Source organism: Neomonachus schauinslandi, chromosome 15, assembly GCF_002201575.2.
Source record: "Neomonachus schauinslandi chromosome 15, ASM220157v2, whole genome shotgun sequence".
Lineage (NCBI taxonomy): Eukaryota > Metazoa > Chordata > Mammalia > Carnivora > Phocidae > Neomonachus > Neomonachus schauinslandi.
In genome coordinates, this window is record NC_058417.1 from 1,650,632 (window position 1) to 1,664,635 (window position 14,004).

Sequence of the window (14,004 nt, forward strand, 5' to 3'; positions counted from 1 at the left end):
CCCGGCCCGGCGCAGGCGCGGGCGCACGCGCCGCCGCCGCCGCTCCTGCCCTCCGGCGGAGGTGGGGGAAGGGGGAGCCGTTCCGTTTAACCCTGAGCACCCCGCACCCTCCTCGACTGGCTCCGCTCGCGGCTCGCCAGTCCTTCTTCCTTTCACTTTCCTTCCTCCCTCGGGCTCGCTCCCTTCCCCGACCCCAAAGTCTCATTGGTATTCAAGGCGAAGCGGAGCGAGCCTGACCCTAACTTCCCCCAGCCGCCACCGCCCCCCATCCTTTCACAGAGCTTTCCACCCAACTCTGCAAATTTTGCAATAGGGGGAGGGATTTTTAAAATTGCCTTTGCAAAGTTCGGTATCTGGGCAGGCGAGGGGGAGGGCGGGAACGGGGAGCAGGCCCCGCCCCCTGCCGCCCTTTGCAAATAAAAATCTGGGGGGGGGAGGAGCAGGAAGTGGCGGTGCGAGGGCTGCTGCACAGCTAGCGGAGCCGCGGTCCGGACGGCAGCGCGTGCCCCGAGCTCTCCGCCTCCCCCCGCCCGCCAGCCCGAGGCCCCCGAGCCCAGCCCGCGGCCCCAGCAGCAGCGCCGAGAGCAGCCCCAGAAGCAGCGCCATGGCCGGGTGGAACGCCTACATCGACAACCTCATGGCGGACGGGACCTGTCAGGACGCGGCCATCGTGGGCTATAAGGACTCGCCCTCCGTCTGGGCCGCCGTCCCCGGGAAAGCCTTCGTCAACATCACGGTACTGCGAGGCCCGCGCGCCCCGGGGCACCGGCCGGCGCGGACGCGGAGAGGGAGGGACTGGGGTGGGGGCGGGCGCGGTCCGGGGAGGGCGGCGAGGGGCCGCGACCGGGTCCTCGCCCCTGGAGGCGGCGCGGATGGCGGCCGCACGTGAGCGGGCGCCCCGCTGCGCCCGAGACCCCGCGCCCCGGGGCGGCGGCGCCCATCCCTCCCGCCGCCCCGCTCCCCGCGACGGGGCGTTACATCCGGGGCACAGGGCGGGGAGGGGCGCGCCGCCCGGTGCGGAGGCCCACTTCCGCCTCGTCCAGGGCGGGGCGGGCACGCGCGGCGGGCTCGGCCGGGCACGGACACCGGGCGGGCGCGGGGGGACCCCCGGCCCCGCTTCCGGCGGCCGGCTCGCGCCCCGCCACCATTGTTCCTGCTCCTGGCTGCGGGAGGCAGCCCCGGTGGTCCGGGGTTCCCCGCCCTCCCGGCTCCGTTAGAGAGGGCGAGGCCGCCCCACGCCCCCCCGGGTCGGCACGCTGTGCGCCCCGCATTCCTGGGAGGCCCGTCCCGGAAGTCCCCTCGCCCTCCCTTCCCGCCATCCGGCGGGGCCCGGAGCGGGGGAACTTTGGGAGAAGTTGTAGGGCAGCGCGAGTGAAGGAACGAGGGATGACTGCCGCTGTCCCCATCACCACCTCCCCGGTCCGCACTGCCCGGAAGTGGGGAGGGGGAGCGGAAGTTCGGGAGGGGGGGAAGGGGATTTCCGGGCGGGAGGGGACCGGATGTGGGGGTTTGGGGTGTTAGGGGGAGGGGGAGAGAGGTTCCCTGGGGTATCTAGACCTGAGAGCTGGGTGGCCGGCTCTGGGCCCGCGCCCCCTTCCCAAGTTTGCCAACTTCCCCGGAAAGCCCCCAGGGATCTGCTTCATCCTCTCGGGGCACAGCTACCTGGACCTGGACCCTAAGTCACTCGGAGACCCAGGCGTCCGGGCCCCTAACAACTCCTGCAGAACCTTTGACCAAATAAGGGCAAAGTTGCTTCTCCTGCTTCGCCCGCCCCCTCCTTTCCCCTCTTCGCTTCTGCTTTTCCTGAAGGAGAGTGGTGTGCGTCCAAAGGCTCCCCATTCCAGGCCACGCCGCTCTCCTCCCTGGTTTTTGGCCCCCTTTATTTCTTGGGTTCGCTTTCCCTAATAAATGAGACCGAAGTGTCCCGAGGAACGTGAGTCCTTTTCTAGGACCATTTTTTAGGCTGGAGGACCGTGATCTTGTGCCCAGTCTTTCAGCAAGTTTCTCAAATCCCATAGATGTGCCAAAACGCAGGACCTACACCCCTTCTAGGGGGAGGTGTGGAGGGCAGGTGGGTCCTTGAAGCAGGCGGGAACCTGGGTGTGCTGACTTGGATGGCTGTTCTCCCTTCCCTTTCCAGCCCGCTGAGGTCAGTGCCCTGCTTGGCAAAGACCGGTCAAGTTTTTTCATGACTGGGCTGACACTTGGGGGCCAGAAATGTTCTGTTATCCGGGACTCACTGCTGCACGATGGGGACTTTACCATGGATCTTCGTACCAAGAGCACCGGGGGAGCCCCCACTTTCAACATCACTGTCACCATGACTGCCAAGAGTGAGTTTCCGACTCTGCACCTTTTCTCCAGCTCTGAGATCCCTCGTGTACCTCCCATTAGTCTTCCGGGTTCTTTTTCTGCCTGGTTCCAGTACGAGGGGGCTCACACCAGCCTGCTGGACGCTGGGACTCTGGATAGTTCCTGCAGTTCTGTCTCAGTTCCTCCTCTTGTAACACAAAGATGAACTGTATTACCTCTTAAGTTCCTTTCTGCCCCTGAGCCTTTTCAGAGGGGAAACCCTATTTTCTTGGGAGAGGTAGACGGGTGGTCAGAAGTTGGCACTGAGCTCTGTCTTTTGAACTCTTGTTAAAGCGTGGCAGGCTCCACCAGGGTTATTTCTAGCCTGAATCCCAGTCCCCGGTCTGCCAGCCTTTGGGCCCTGAATTTTAGCATAGCCCCCTCCAGCTGGAAGCTTGATTTCCCCCTCTTGAAAAGCCCTATTGTTTCAGAGTGACTGACAGCCTGCCTGTGTGGGGGGGGGCGGTTTGGGAGAGAGGAGGTTGGGTTACAGCCCCCAGGGCTGGACAGCTGCTCAACAGCTGGTAGGGGGGAATTGTGACACCTGGGTCCTAGCCTGCTCTCTTTTCTCCAGCGCTAGTCCTGCTGATGGGCAAAGAAGGTGTCCACGGTGGTGTAATCAACAAGAAATGCTATGAAATGGCCTCCCACCTGCGGCGTTCCCAGTACTGACCTCGGCCGTCCCTTCCCCCCCCACCACTCCCCACGGCTTTTGCACCCCTCTCCTTCCCAGGCACACACACACCATTTTTATTTTGGGGGCCATTACCCCACACCCCTTATTGCTGCCAAAACCACATGGGCTGGGGGCTGGGGCTGGATGGACAGACACCTCCCCCACCCAAACCCCTCCTGTGTGTGGTTGGAAAAACTTTTTTGTTTTTTGGGTTTTTTTTTTTCTGAATAAAAAAGATTCTACTAACGAGGTGCTGTGTGGTTTGGCCTGGGCGTCAGGATGGACAGTCCCTGTGACCAGCGCCCTTCAGCTTAGCTTTGGGTTAAAAGAGGGTTGAGGGCTGCACAGAGTCTAGGAATTTGAGCTTCCTGAGTCCTGCCTTGGGGTAAGCACCTGCCCGAGACCCATCTGGCCAGGTGGCCCAGCCCTTCCCCACTGGCATTTCCAGCCCTAGGTCCTCAGGTGCTAGCTGAGTTGGTAGGTAATGGAAGAGTCTTCTAGACCAGAGAATGGGCCCAGGCCTGCGGGCAAGGCAGGGCCGGTTGAGTCATCCCTGTGTGGGTGGGGCTCCCCCTCTCTGAGTCACAGTAAATGCCTGCTGGGTTTGTCCCCATGGCTACAGGTTATTCTCTCCCAGCACTCCCCTGCCCCTTTATGGCAAAAAAAAAGGGGGGGTCAGTTCCCCAAAAGGATAAGGAGTTCACCTATGTGAGAATGATCTCACCCTTCCTTAGTTCACAAAAACAATTTTATTAACTCCGTAAGTGAAGCCCCAGTCCCTTCCAACCCCCAACCCCCTCAAAAGGGATTGAGAAAGGGAGAAACCTGGGGCAGAAATGTCCCCCATCCCTCAACACAGAAGACTGGAGAGAGGACAAGGGGCTGTGCAAAGAGGTCACGGGAGGTGTGCATGGGGGGGTAAGGGGACTATTAGACCAGGATGGCAGCTGAAGAGGAAGGGGGTGAGGATGGGGGATCTGTCGAAGACCCCGGGAAAACAAGAGGGGTTGGAGCCAGGGAGCCAAAGGAGGCAGGGAGTGTGGGGCTGGAGCCCAGAAGTGGGGTCCGTTCTGAGGCAGGTTGGTCCCCTGGCTCCCCTTCCTCATCACCCTCTTGCCCCTGAGTTTCATCCTCATCCTCGTCCCCCGGGCCCTGGTGGACAGGCTGCTTGCAGATGGGACAGGTCTTCCGGGTCTGGGTGAGCCAGGGGTCCACGCAGCGGCTGTGGTAGGCTGCGAGAGGCAGGAGGTGAGGCACCTGGCGCCGGGGGGGGGGGGGGGGCGGGGGGTGGGGGCCAGGAAGTGAGGGCCTCACCATGAGCACAGGGCAGCACTCTCAGCTTGTCCCCATCCTCATACTCATCCAGGCAAATGGCACACACATCATACTGGTCTCCTGGGGCAGGAAGAAAGTCCTCTCACTGAGCCATCCTGGCCCAAAGCCCCCAAGGACTCTGGGAGCTGTGGAGCTGAACCCTGCCAGTTACCCTCCCTGGCTTTCACCGGGCAGGGTGAGGCCAGAGCAGGACATGAAGAATCTGGGGTTAGGAGGGAAGTGGGTTTCTGGTGGGGAGACAGTGGGAGGGGCAGAAGTGGGGGGCAGGGCTTCTGCTGTAGCCCTTATATGGGCACTGGAGGCTCCAGGGCCTAGAGACCCAGCCCCTCCTTACCTGTTTCCTCCTCCTCACACCAACTCCTCCCGACTCCTTCCATTTCGCTGCTCTTTCACCACCCTTACAGGCAAGGTCAGTCCTCCAGCTCTCCCCGCAACCCTTCCGTTTAACCATCTGTGCTTTCTACCTCCCACTCTATTCCTGTCCGGACTGCACCGTACGTAAGGTAAGGAGAAGGAGAGCTGGCATCCCAGGCTGACACCTCCCATCTCTGCCCCTTGTCTCCTGAGCTCCACTTCTTCAGCACCAGGTGAGCTGTGGGAAAGGCCCCCGTCTCTCCCCAGGCCCCTCACCCTTCTGATAGTCATGTGTAGGAATCTGTTTTAGTTGCTCTTTGGTCAGTCGGTTCCGCTGGAGCCGCTTCCGGTGCTGGATACAACGGACTACCTGGGGGAAGGGGGCACGGACGGATCCGAGTTAGGGAACAAAGCTGGGCAAATCCAGTATGACACCCCCCGGCCCCCCAACCTCCCACGCACAGACCCAGTCTGGCTTTAAAGGCCCCAGCTCTTCCCATCACCCTCCCTGAGCTACTCACCATCACTGCTCCCATGGCCAGAACCAGCAGGCCCACGATGCCTGTGAAGGGGATGAGGTAATACCCCAGAGGGAAGCTATTGTCTGGGACCAGAAGCACCCGAGCCCTGGGAAAAGGAAGACCACGATCAGAGGAGCAGGAAAGGCAGAGGAACAGAGTAACTGGTGTTGGACGAGGCCCACGGACGGGGAAGGAGGTGGGAGGAAAGTCTCGAGGCAGAGTGAGAAGGACCTAAGGCTGAACGGCCAGGGCGCGGAGGCGTGGGCTCCAGGCTGGCATGGAAGGAGTGAGGGCAGAGTGGGAAGGAGGGATGCGTCCTACCCCTTCTCGTAGACAAAGAGGGCACGCAGGTACTCGGAGCTCCTCTCCCCAATAAACACAGACGGGATCCAGATCTGCTGCTGGATTTCCTCTGCAGGGATCAGTGCATGACGCTGCGGACCCAACCCTCCACTCCGCTCCTTCGTTAACCCTGGCACTTGGCTTTCGCTCCATCCCACCCCAAGGACTGACCTGTGCGCCCTAAGGTCTCAGCCACCCCCCGCCCGCCCGCCCCGATCTGAGCTCTACCGAAACCCAGCTTGTCCAGGTGCCCCAACCGTACCGCTGTTCCACACCATGTTCAGAAGCTCATTGGAGTTCACGTTGTGTACCACGGCTGCGCCATACCCCGCCTTTTGAGCATTTAGGACCTAGGGGGACAAGGCAGGGGATAAGGGGCCATCGTGGCCCTTGCCGCCCTTCATTCCGGGTGCCTTTTGTCACCCTCAGCTTCCCAGCTCCCACTCCACATTCAGCAACCTTGAGGTCAAAGTTGCAGTCGAATCTTCGAAGCAGTGCAATAAAGACTGACCCGTTGACCGGGGCTGGGGGTGGAGGGGCAATGGGGCTGCAGGCATTGGCCGGGTGAGCCTCCACAAGGAAGCCCTGGGGAAGAGAAGCAAACAACAGTTGGATTTCACCTCCTTAGGTTCTGCTCCCCACAGGGTCCCACCAAGCATACTGGTGGCCCCATGCTGCACACACTGTCCCTCGCTTCCTCACCCCTGACCTCATCCCACCCCGGTCAGAAGTCCGCCTCCTGAAGAGGCGAGGACATCGAGCAACACCCCTCTCCCTGTCCCAGAGGATCCCTACACCCCACACTCCACGCTAATTCAAATCCTCCCGCCTTCTGGTTTCCCAGATCATAAACCAACTAACTCCCCACTCATCCGTGTCGCGCCCTCTCAAGCTCGTGGCCCATCCCCGGCTCCAGCACTCCAGCACACTGCCACAAAACATACTCCCCTCTGTTGAGACAATGGCAAGAGGCCCAAAATGGAGTCACTGGTGCTAAGCCCCAGAGCGCCAAGCCAAGACTTACCCCCTAACTGAATTAGCTCCAGCCTCCCGCAGGAACGGGGCTGTAAACCAGTCCACCCGGAATCAGCCGGTCAGAACTCGCGAGGTCATCTGCCCCACAGACCCCTGCCCTCCCTTGAAGAGAGACGATCTTGCCACCATCGCTCTAACCGCTAGCATAACTTACTTGTCCTGCCACCTCGAGCCCACCAAAGTTTCTCATTTCCGTACAGCTCTTCGAAGCTCCTTTCTATCTGCTACAGAGGATGCTTCCCGATTCATGAACTGTTGACTAAGGCCAGCAAGACCCTGAAAATCCCCACACTTACACTCTTTTTTACGTCAGGGATCCACCCACCCACCCAGCCGACAGCTACACGGACACCTACGGCCCTGAGTGCTTGCTAAACGGCCGTCCTCATGATGAAATACTCCAAAACTGCTTATGTAACGTGACTCTCGCAATTGCCCTCAGGAAAACTCCCCTCGGCCCATTGTACAGGAAAGCAAACTCAGCGGCACAGAGCGAATTAACTCGCGCGACGTCCTAAGACCCTGCTGGCAAGCGGCCCTTTCCCCGCGGGCATCTTCGTCTCCCGCCAGCGCCCCTCCAGAGGGCCCAGGCTCGTTCAGCAGGAGACTTGACGTCTTCTCCCTCCGGACTCCGAATCCCGCCCTACCTGTGCTCCTGCGCGTGGTTCCTAACCCGCCTCCAGCGTCACGCAAGGGGCGAGGCCCCTCGACCCCCGCCCCCCGCCCCCCGCGAGAGAGGACAAAAGGGAAGGAAATCACCTGCAGCCCCTCCTGGCTCAGGGCGGCCCCAAAGAGCGCTGGCAGGTCTGCGAAGTCCATGCTGGTATTGTGGTCCGAGGTCTGCGGACGAGAGAGCCCGTGTTCCCCGGGCGCCGGCAACCCCGCCCTCCCGCGCCCTTCCCCCACCCGCCCCTCGACTCACCGCTCGGATGAGCCCCCGCGCGGGGGACGCTCCCCACAGCACGGCGGCCACCACCACAGGAAGCGGGAAGGCCGCGGGGTGCATGGCAGCGGGCGGCGAGAGGCCGAGGCGGCCGCGCCCCGGTGGCAGGAGCAGAAGCGGGGTCCTGCGCCCTCTCCGCCCCTCCTTCAGGCTCCCAGGGGTCCAACCACCCCCAGGCCCCACTTCCCAGCTACATGGGGGCGCGGGGGAGGAGCCCCGAGTCCGGGAGCGGGGGGCCCAACCCGGCTAGTGGAGCGGGGAGAGAGGCACTCAATGTATCCTTCTCGGGTACAGGGACGAAACCGGGAACGGGGACCGAGGCAAGCACAGGTGACAGAAAAACTTCTGGGAGGGTGGGGGCGCTCGGGGAGGCGGGACTTCCGGGCAGGTGAGCTGTCTTCCTCACTGCGGGGAAAGGGCTTCCGGGAAGGAAAGGCAAGCCGCCTCCAGCACTGGGCGCTCAAGAGGAAGGACTTTCGGTCCTAAAAGGCCCGTTGAAAGAAAGGTTAGAGGCGGAGGGAGTGCCTTTGCAGATGCAGCGAGCGCCGAAGCCCCAGCAAACGATCCAGTCGCTCCCCCTCTCATGCCCGGGATCTTGGAGCCGCCCGATTTACAAACCTCTCCACCCTTTCTGGCCGCCGCCGCGGCTGCGGGACCTTCAGGTCTCGCGAGAGTCCTCCCCACACTTTCCCTCCCACCGGCCGAACGCTTGCGGCGCCTATCGCGAGAGAACCGCCCGCCCCGGCTTCCCCCGCTCACTCTGTCTCGCGAGATCTCCTGACACCTCTTTATTTTCCCGCGAATCCAATTCGGCGAAAAGTGCGTCTAAACTATGGCTTCCTAAGCCAGCCACACCCCTTCCCGCAGCTCTCCTCGAAGCCCCGCCTCCGGCCCCGCCTTCCTCCCGGCCGCCTTTGCGCCGCGCGCCTGCGCCTGCGCCGGCTTCCAGCTGGGGCCGGCCCCGAGAGCCGGAGGGGCGTGCGCGCGCGCCCTCGGCCCTGTTGCGCGCGCGGTGTCACCTTGGGCGCGAGTGGGGCCGCGCGCGCACAGGACCCGGAGCCGAGGGCCACTGAGCGGCGATGGCGGCCACGGCGAGTCCCGGGGCCGGCGGGATGGACGCGAAGCCCCGCACGTCCCCGAAGTCCGTCAAGTTCCTGTTTGGGGGCCTGGCCGGGTAAGCTCAGGCCCCAGGGTTGGGAAGGGAGGAGGAAGGGACGGGTGCAGGGAGCCGAGCCGGCACGGGGTCAGCGCGGTCCCAGGCGTGTTGCCGAGGTCCTTGATGCGCTGCCAGGACCCTGCTGGGCTGCGTGCAGGCCCATTGCTTAGCTCTCCCGGGTCGTGTGGGGTTCCAGGTCCTTGCATGGCTCCTGTCGGGCTACGTGAGGCCCCAGGTCACGAATGCCCACTTCCTCTCTCTGGGGTGGACTGCGGGCAGTTCTAGATCACTGCTTGACCCCCTGGGAGTTGCGTGGAGCACTTTCGTTGCACGGTCCCCCGCGGGACCATTGGACTTTTCAGACCCATGGCTCTTGGCCCCGGCGGAGACTTAGGTAGCTACTAGCCTCCTGAACACTTGGTTAATCACCGGGCAGGCCTGGCGCTTTGTGACTCCTCGTTGCCAGGTTCCGGTGGGCACTGGAAGGTAGTCAGGGGACACTCGGCCCTGAACTCTGCTTCTGTCTTTCTCCAGGATGGGGGCTACAGTGTTTGTGCAGCCGCTGGATCTGGTGAAGAACCGGATGCAGCTGAGCGGGGAAGGAGCCAAGACGCGAGAGTACAAAACCAGCTTCCATGCCCTCACCAGCATCCTGAGGGCAGAAGGGCTGAGGGGCATTTACACTGGGTACTGCAGCCACTGGATGTGGCCGGGGGGTGGGGTTGGGGATGGGTTGGCAGCTCCAGACCCCAGCCTGACGCACAGACCCCTTCGCTCCCCAGGCTGTCGGCTGGCCTGCTGCGCCAGGCCACCTACACCACCACCCGCCTTGGCATCTACACGGTGCTGTTTGAGCGCCTGACTGGGGCTGATGGCACACCCCCTGGCTTTCTGCTGAAGGCCCTGATTGGCATGACTGCAGGTGCGACTGGGGCCTTTGTGGGAACACCAGCTGAGGTGGCTCTTATCCGCATGACCGCCGATGGCCGGTGAGTTCCAGGTCTGAGCCTGCCCCAGCTCCGTTCGCTGGGATTTAGAATCAGAGGACTGCGTATCCCTGGTGTGGAGCAGAGCATTAATGTCTGTGTTCTGGCCCCCCTTTCTTTGCTCCTGTGGGGCAGGGTGGTCTATCCTGAGCTTGGCCTCTCCCCGCCTTCCCACCAGGCTTCCTCCTGACCAGCGCCGTGGCTACAAAAATGTGTTTAATGCTCTGATTCGAATCGCCCGGGAGGAAGGGGTCCCCACACTATGGAGGGTGAGTGAAGGGGTGGAGACTTTGGGGGCTTACAGGGGCAGGTCTTGGCCGTGTCTGACAGCACAACCCCCCCATCCCCACCCCCGCAGGGCTGCATCCCTACCATGGCTCGCGCTGTCGTGGTCAACGCGGCCCAGCTCGCTTCCTACTCCCAATCCAAGCAGTTCTTGCTGGACTCAGGTGAGCCCTGGAACATGGACCCCCGGCTGGGCCCGGGCCAACTCCGCGCTGACCGCCATCCCTGCTTCACCTCCCCCAGGCTACTTCTCTGACAACATCCTGTGCCACTTCTGTGCCAGCATGATCAGCGGCTTGGTCACCACCGCTGCTTCCATGCCAGTGGACATCGTCAAGACCCGGTGAGCGTGCGGGCCGGGGCCCAGGGACGGACGGGAGGGCCCGCTTTGTGTCTCTCATGCCCCTGCCTCCTCTCCTGCAGGATCCAGAACATGAGGATGATTGACGGGAAGCCGGAATACAAGAACGGGCTGGTGAGGAAGTGGGGCTGGGGGCTTGGGCTGGAGGATGGGACGCTCTGGGAGGGCAGGGAGGGCCGTGGGGAAGCCGGACATGGCCCTGGAAGCCAGGTCCCAGCCCCGGCGCCCTGCCTGCCTGTTTAGGACGTGCTGGTGAAGGTTGTCCGCTACGAGGGCTTCTTCAGCCTGTGGAAGGGCTTCACACCGTACTATGCCCGCCTGGGCCCCCACACCGTCCTCACCTTCATCTTCTTGGAGCAGATGAACAAGGCCTACAAGCGTCTCTTCCTCAGTGGCTGAGGCAGGCGAGGGGCCGGGGTGCCAGGGCTCCCCCTTACCCGCTGCTCCCACAGTCAGTGTGCCCCCGGGGGCCTGGACTCTGCTGCCCTGGGCCCCTCTATTTATTTTCCCTCCATGGTGTGGTTCCCTCCTCTGCGGTAAAGGACTGTGGTCTGTCCTACCCCTGCGCCACCTTGCCCTCCTTGTCCTGATCCTCACGACCTCTCTGCCCCTGGCTGTGTCTCGGCTGGGGGGTGGGGGTAGTGTCTGGGAAACTGCCTGAAGCTCTCCGGCCTCCTCTGGGGTGTTGGTTTCGGGCATGTAGGACCGCGAAAGATCCTCCTTCTCAGTGGGTAAACTAAGGCAGGGCTGAGAGGACAGGAGGCAGCAGAAGCTGTCAGGGTGGCCAAAAGGCCTGCAGCGGGAGGACGTGATTCTCCACCTCACTGACGACGTGATCAATAAATTGGATTGGTGACAGCACCCCCAGATCTGTATAGTTGCGGGGGCGGGAGGGGAGGCAGCTGGACAAGGAGGCAGAGGTCCCAGGAACACAGGAACTGGAGTTTTAAAGAAAAGGTATTAAAGGAAAAGCACTTGCCCGTTTTACGCAAACGCTACGTCAGTCGGTCTTGGTGCGGTGGCAGCAACCGACAGGTAAGGAAAACTGATGCGCACGCCCCGCGTGTTGCTTCCCAGCCACTTGCCCAAGAATGTCGGGGGTGTGGGTCATCTCATGGGATCCCCAGGAAAAGCCTCCGCGGCCTGGTGACTTGGGCAGAGGAGGGGACAGTCTGAGACGGGAAGGCTGAGCCGTGGGGGCAGGTGCCCAGAGCCAGGAGGCTTGAAACTGGGGGGGGCGGGGGAAGGGGACATTGGCCAGAGACTTGATCCGAGCCCCACTCTGCGGAGAGTGGTGTGTCTCCAAAAATCTCCTGGGGCGTCAAAGGGCACAGGAAGGTCAACTGGAAGGAGGGCTGGGCAGCGTGAGGCCGAAAGTCTTGTGAGCCTGGCCAGGGACAGGCAGGCAGCAGGTGGGAACTGTCCCCTTGGCAGAGCCTCCTCAGGAGGAGGAGAGGAGGAGCTCGGCAGCCCGGTGCCCCGGCTGGGCCTTCCCACCTCTGCCCCTCCTCATACCCACTCCTGGCGCTTGCCGGCCTGGGCCACAGTGGCCACTCTGAGACACCAGGAGCCTGGGCCTTATCCTTAAGAGGTTCCAGATCCAGAGGGAAAGATGGCCCAGGGGCAGGTGGGGGCGGGAGTGGAGCAAGGGACTGCTGCAGGGTGATGCGGGGCCCCCGGTCCTGCCTGGAGGAGAGAGCCGTGCTGGTGGCCGTCAGATGGATGGGGCGGCACACCTGCTGGACAGGAGAGCGAAGCCTCGGAGGGGAAACCCGGGGTTGGGGGGGGAGGAGAGGGGCAGGTGATCTCAAAGCTTGCAGCGGCGGACCATGGGACATGGAGAGCCCATTGTAGGACGTCAGCCGGGTGAGTGCATAGAAGCCCTTAATGGTCAAGATCCAGATTTGTCCTCTCTCCAGGGGAGACTTCCAAGCAGGGCAGGTGCAGTCGGGCTTTGAGGCCCCGGCCACTTGGAGAAGGGGGTTCTAGAGCCGGGGAGGCTCAGCTTTCACTCCCGTTCTCTGTGGCCCCAGCCTTGGTTTGGGCTGGAGACACCACAGGAAAGACAGACCACTCGGTGCGGTGAGGGGAAATGGCAGAGTCTAGGGGAGCAGGGGAGAAGCAGGTTCTAGTATGCGAGCAGGACACCTGACTGGGACGGCTCGGCGATGAGTAGAACCCACCACGATGGCCCACGCCGTCAGGCCCACACCCACTGGGCCGCTGGCCTGGGCAGGGCAGGAGGCCGCAGGTGTGGGCAGGTGCCCACCTTGGCTCCTAGGCGGCCCGGGCAGGCACGCCTTGGCAGGGGCTGCTCCAGGGAAACCTGTGGGTTGGATCTGGTCCTGGTGCTTGCGGTGGCCTGGTGAGCGGTAGCGCAGGAGGAGAGGGGGCACCCCAGGCCGGGGGTGCAGGCTGGTGAGCGTTTGTGGGCGAGTGATCCAACTCGGGTGGGGGCAGGTGGGGCTTCAGACGTGCGAATGACAAGTGCCCTGGACGCTCTTCATCTCCAAAGGAAACTCAGTTTTTTTGAAATTACCTTTTTATTCTACAAATAATATACAACGGTGGAAAACTAGAAAATGCTCAACGGAGGAAAAGAAAAGGAAACCACCGTGTTTGTGCTCCGCAGGGACGATCAGGGCTCACATCTTGATACAGCTCTTTCCCGGTTCCCTCCGGTACACGCGTCTGAGAATCCGGCTCTGTTCCCTTCGCTTTTTCCTCAAACTTGCCCCAAGGTGATGGTAACGACCTCGTGGTTTGTGAACCCCTCCTGCAGCATAGGGAGCTTTGTTCTGTGACCCGCCCTGCTCCTCTCCACCCCTGCTGCTTCGCTGAGGTTGTGTGTGGTACCAAGAGGCTTCTGATAAAGGAAAAGTGACTAAGTCTCCCCCGAACTTGTGCTGCTTGCCCGCCCGCCCCCAGCGAGATCCCAGTGCGGAAGCCCGTCACGGCCTCTGCAGGTCCCCAAACCAACCCCCTCAGAGGCTGTGGCCAGCATACCTAACGCCCACTGTTCCCAGCAGGTCCTGACCCCGACCCAGACTCAGGGCAGAGGGCCACCGTCCTGCCCGCAGGGGCCCCACGTGGCCATCAGCCCATACCCACAGGAAGAGGCTGGAGCGGAAAGTGGGGAGTGAGCCTTGAAGGAAAAGCAGCCAGGCCCGGGGCATGGTCACTTGCTTTCCCCTCTGCAGCTCCAGATGGGCGGTGTGCGTGGCTGTGGCCAGGGCCTGTGGCCCCGCGGGCCGGGCCCGAGCCAGCAGCAGGATAAGGACCACAGAGGCAAACAGAAGCCAGAGGAGACCCAAAACATAGAAGCCCAGGGGGAGGAGACAGCAGAAGTCAGGGTTGAGCAAAGGGTCATTTTTGGAGCTCTCCAAATTCCCTTGAACCACCTCGTGGGCCTCTGGGAGGTAGACAGAGGAGGTGGTTGTTGGGTATTCCAAAATAGTAGGGAATGAGGTTGATTCTGGGATCTCAAATGTGGTCAGTTCAGAGATGATTAGGGTTGTGGTGGGCTCCTGGGTGGTGGGGGTCGTGGTGGGGGTCGTGGTGGGCTCCGGGGGGGGGGGGGTCGTGGTGGGCTCGGGGTCGGGGGCGGGGGCGCGGCGGGCGGGGTGCCTCGTGAACACGAGGGTGTAAGACAGACGGG

At 62.4% G+C, this 14,004-nt stretch overlaps 4 protein-coding genes across 10 annotated transcripts in view; 2 read left to right on the forward strand and 2 right to left on the reverse strand.

Annotated features, from left to right (window-relative positions):
* Positions 1 to 422: 422 nt before the first annotated feature.
* Positions 423 to 3,275, forward strand: PFN1 (profilin 1). Its single transcript, XM_021694735.2, has 3 exons — positions 423 to 736; positions 2,141 to 2,333; positions 2,927 to 3,275. The coding sequence occupies exons 1-3, from the start codon at positions 605 to 607 to the stop codon at positions 3,022 to 3,024; spliced, it is 423 nt and encodes a 140-aa protein (XP_021550410.1). The 5' UTR covers positions 423 to 604; the 3' UTR covers positions 3,025 to 3,275.
* A 483-nt stretch (positions 3,276 to 3,758) lies between these two features.
* Positions 3,759 to 8,416, reverse strand: RNF167 (ring finger protein 167). Of its 5 annotated transcripts, none has more exons than XM_021694477.2 (10): positions 8,318 to 8,416; positions 7,538 to 8,040; positions 7,375 to 7,455; positions 6,040 to 6,165; positions 5,843 to 5,930; positions 5,560 to 5,650; positions 5,239 to 5,344; positions 4,994 to 5,087; positions 4,343 to 4,423; positions 3,759 to 4,260 (listed from the first exon to the last, which is right to left on the reverse strand). In XM_021694477.2, exons 2-10 carry the CDS (start codon positions 7,619 to 7,621, stop codon positions 3,959 to 3,961), a joined length of 1,053 nt encoding a protein of 350 aa, XP_021550152.1. In that variant the 5' UTR covers positions 7,622 to 8,040; positions 8,318 to 8,416; the 3' UTR covers positions 3,759 to 3,958. The 5 variants fall into 5 exon arrangements, with proteins under 5 accessions (XP_021550152.1, XP_021550153.1, XP_044777535.1 ...); XM_021694478.1 differs by lacking the exon at positions 8,318 to 8,416 and adding an exon at positions 8,177 to 8,271; XM_044921600.1 differs by lacking the exon at positions 8,318 to 8,416 and having other exon boundaries at positions 4,343 to 4,420; positions 7,538 to 8,170.
* On the forward strand, positions 8,294 to 10,905 carry SLC25A11 (solute carrier family 25 member 11). Of its 3 annotated transcripts, none has more exons than XM_021694552.2 (8): positions 8,294 to 8,732; positions 9,249 to 9,401; positions 9,497 to 9,703; positions 9,879 to 9,969; positions 10,059 to 10,149; positions 10,229 to 10,328; positions 10,409 to 10,460; positions 10,590 to 10,905. In XM_021694552.2, exons 1-8 carry the CDS (start codon positions 8,638 to 8,640, stop codon positions 10,743 to 10,745), a joined length of 945 nt encoding a protein of 314 aa, XP_021550227.2. In that variant the 5' UTR covers positions 8,294 to 8,637; the 3' UTR covers positions 10,746 to 10,905. The 3 variants fall into 3 exon arrangements, with proteins under 3 accessions (XP_021550227.2, XP_044777537.1, XP_044777538.1); XM_044921602.1 differs by having other exon boundaries at positions 8,294 to 8,699; XM_044921603.1 differs by lacking the exon at positions 9,249 to 9,401.
* Positions 10,906 to 13,286: 2,381 nt separating this feature from the next.
* GP1BA (glycoprotein Ib platelet subunit alpha) overlaps positions 13,287 to 14,004 on the reverse strand; it is a 2,403-nt gene continuing 1,685 nt past the window's right edge. Inside the window, exon 2 of the mRNA XM_044921768.1 lies at positions 13,287 to 13,950. Within this exon, the coding sequence (XP_044777703.1) occupies positions 13,331 to 13,950 (620 nt within the window). The 3' untranslated portion in view covers positions 13,287 to 13,330. The remainder of the gene's footprint in view (positions 13,951 to 14,004) is intronic.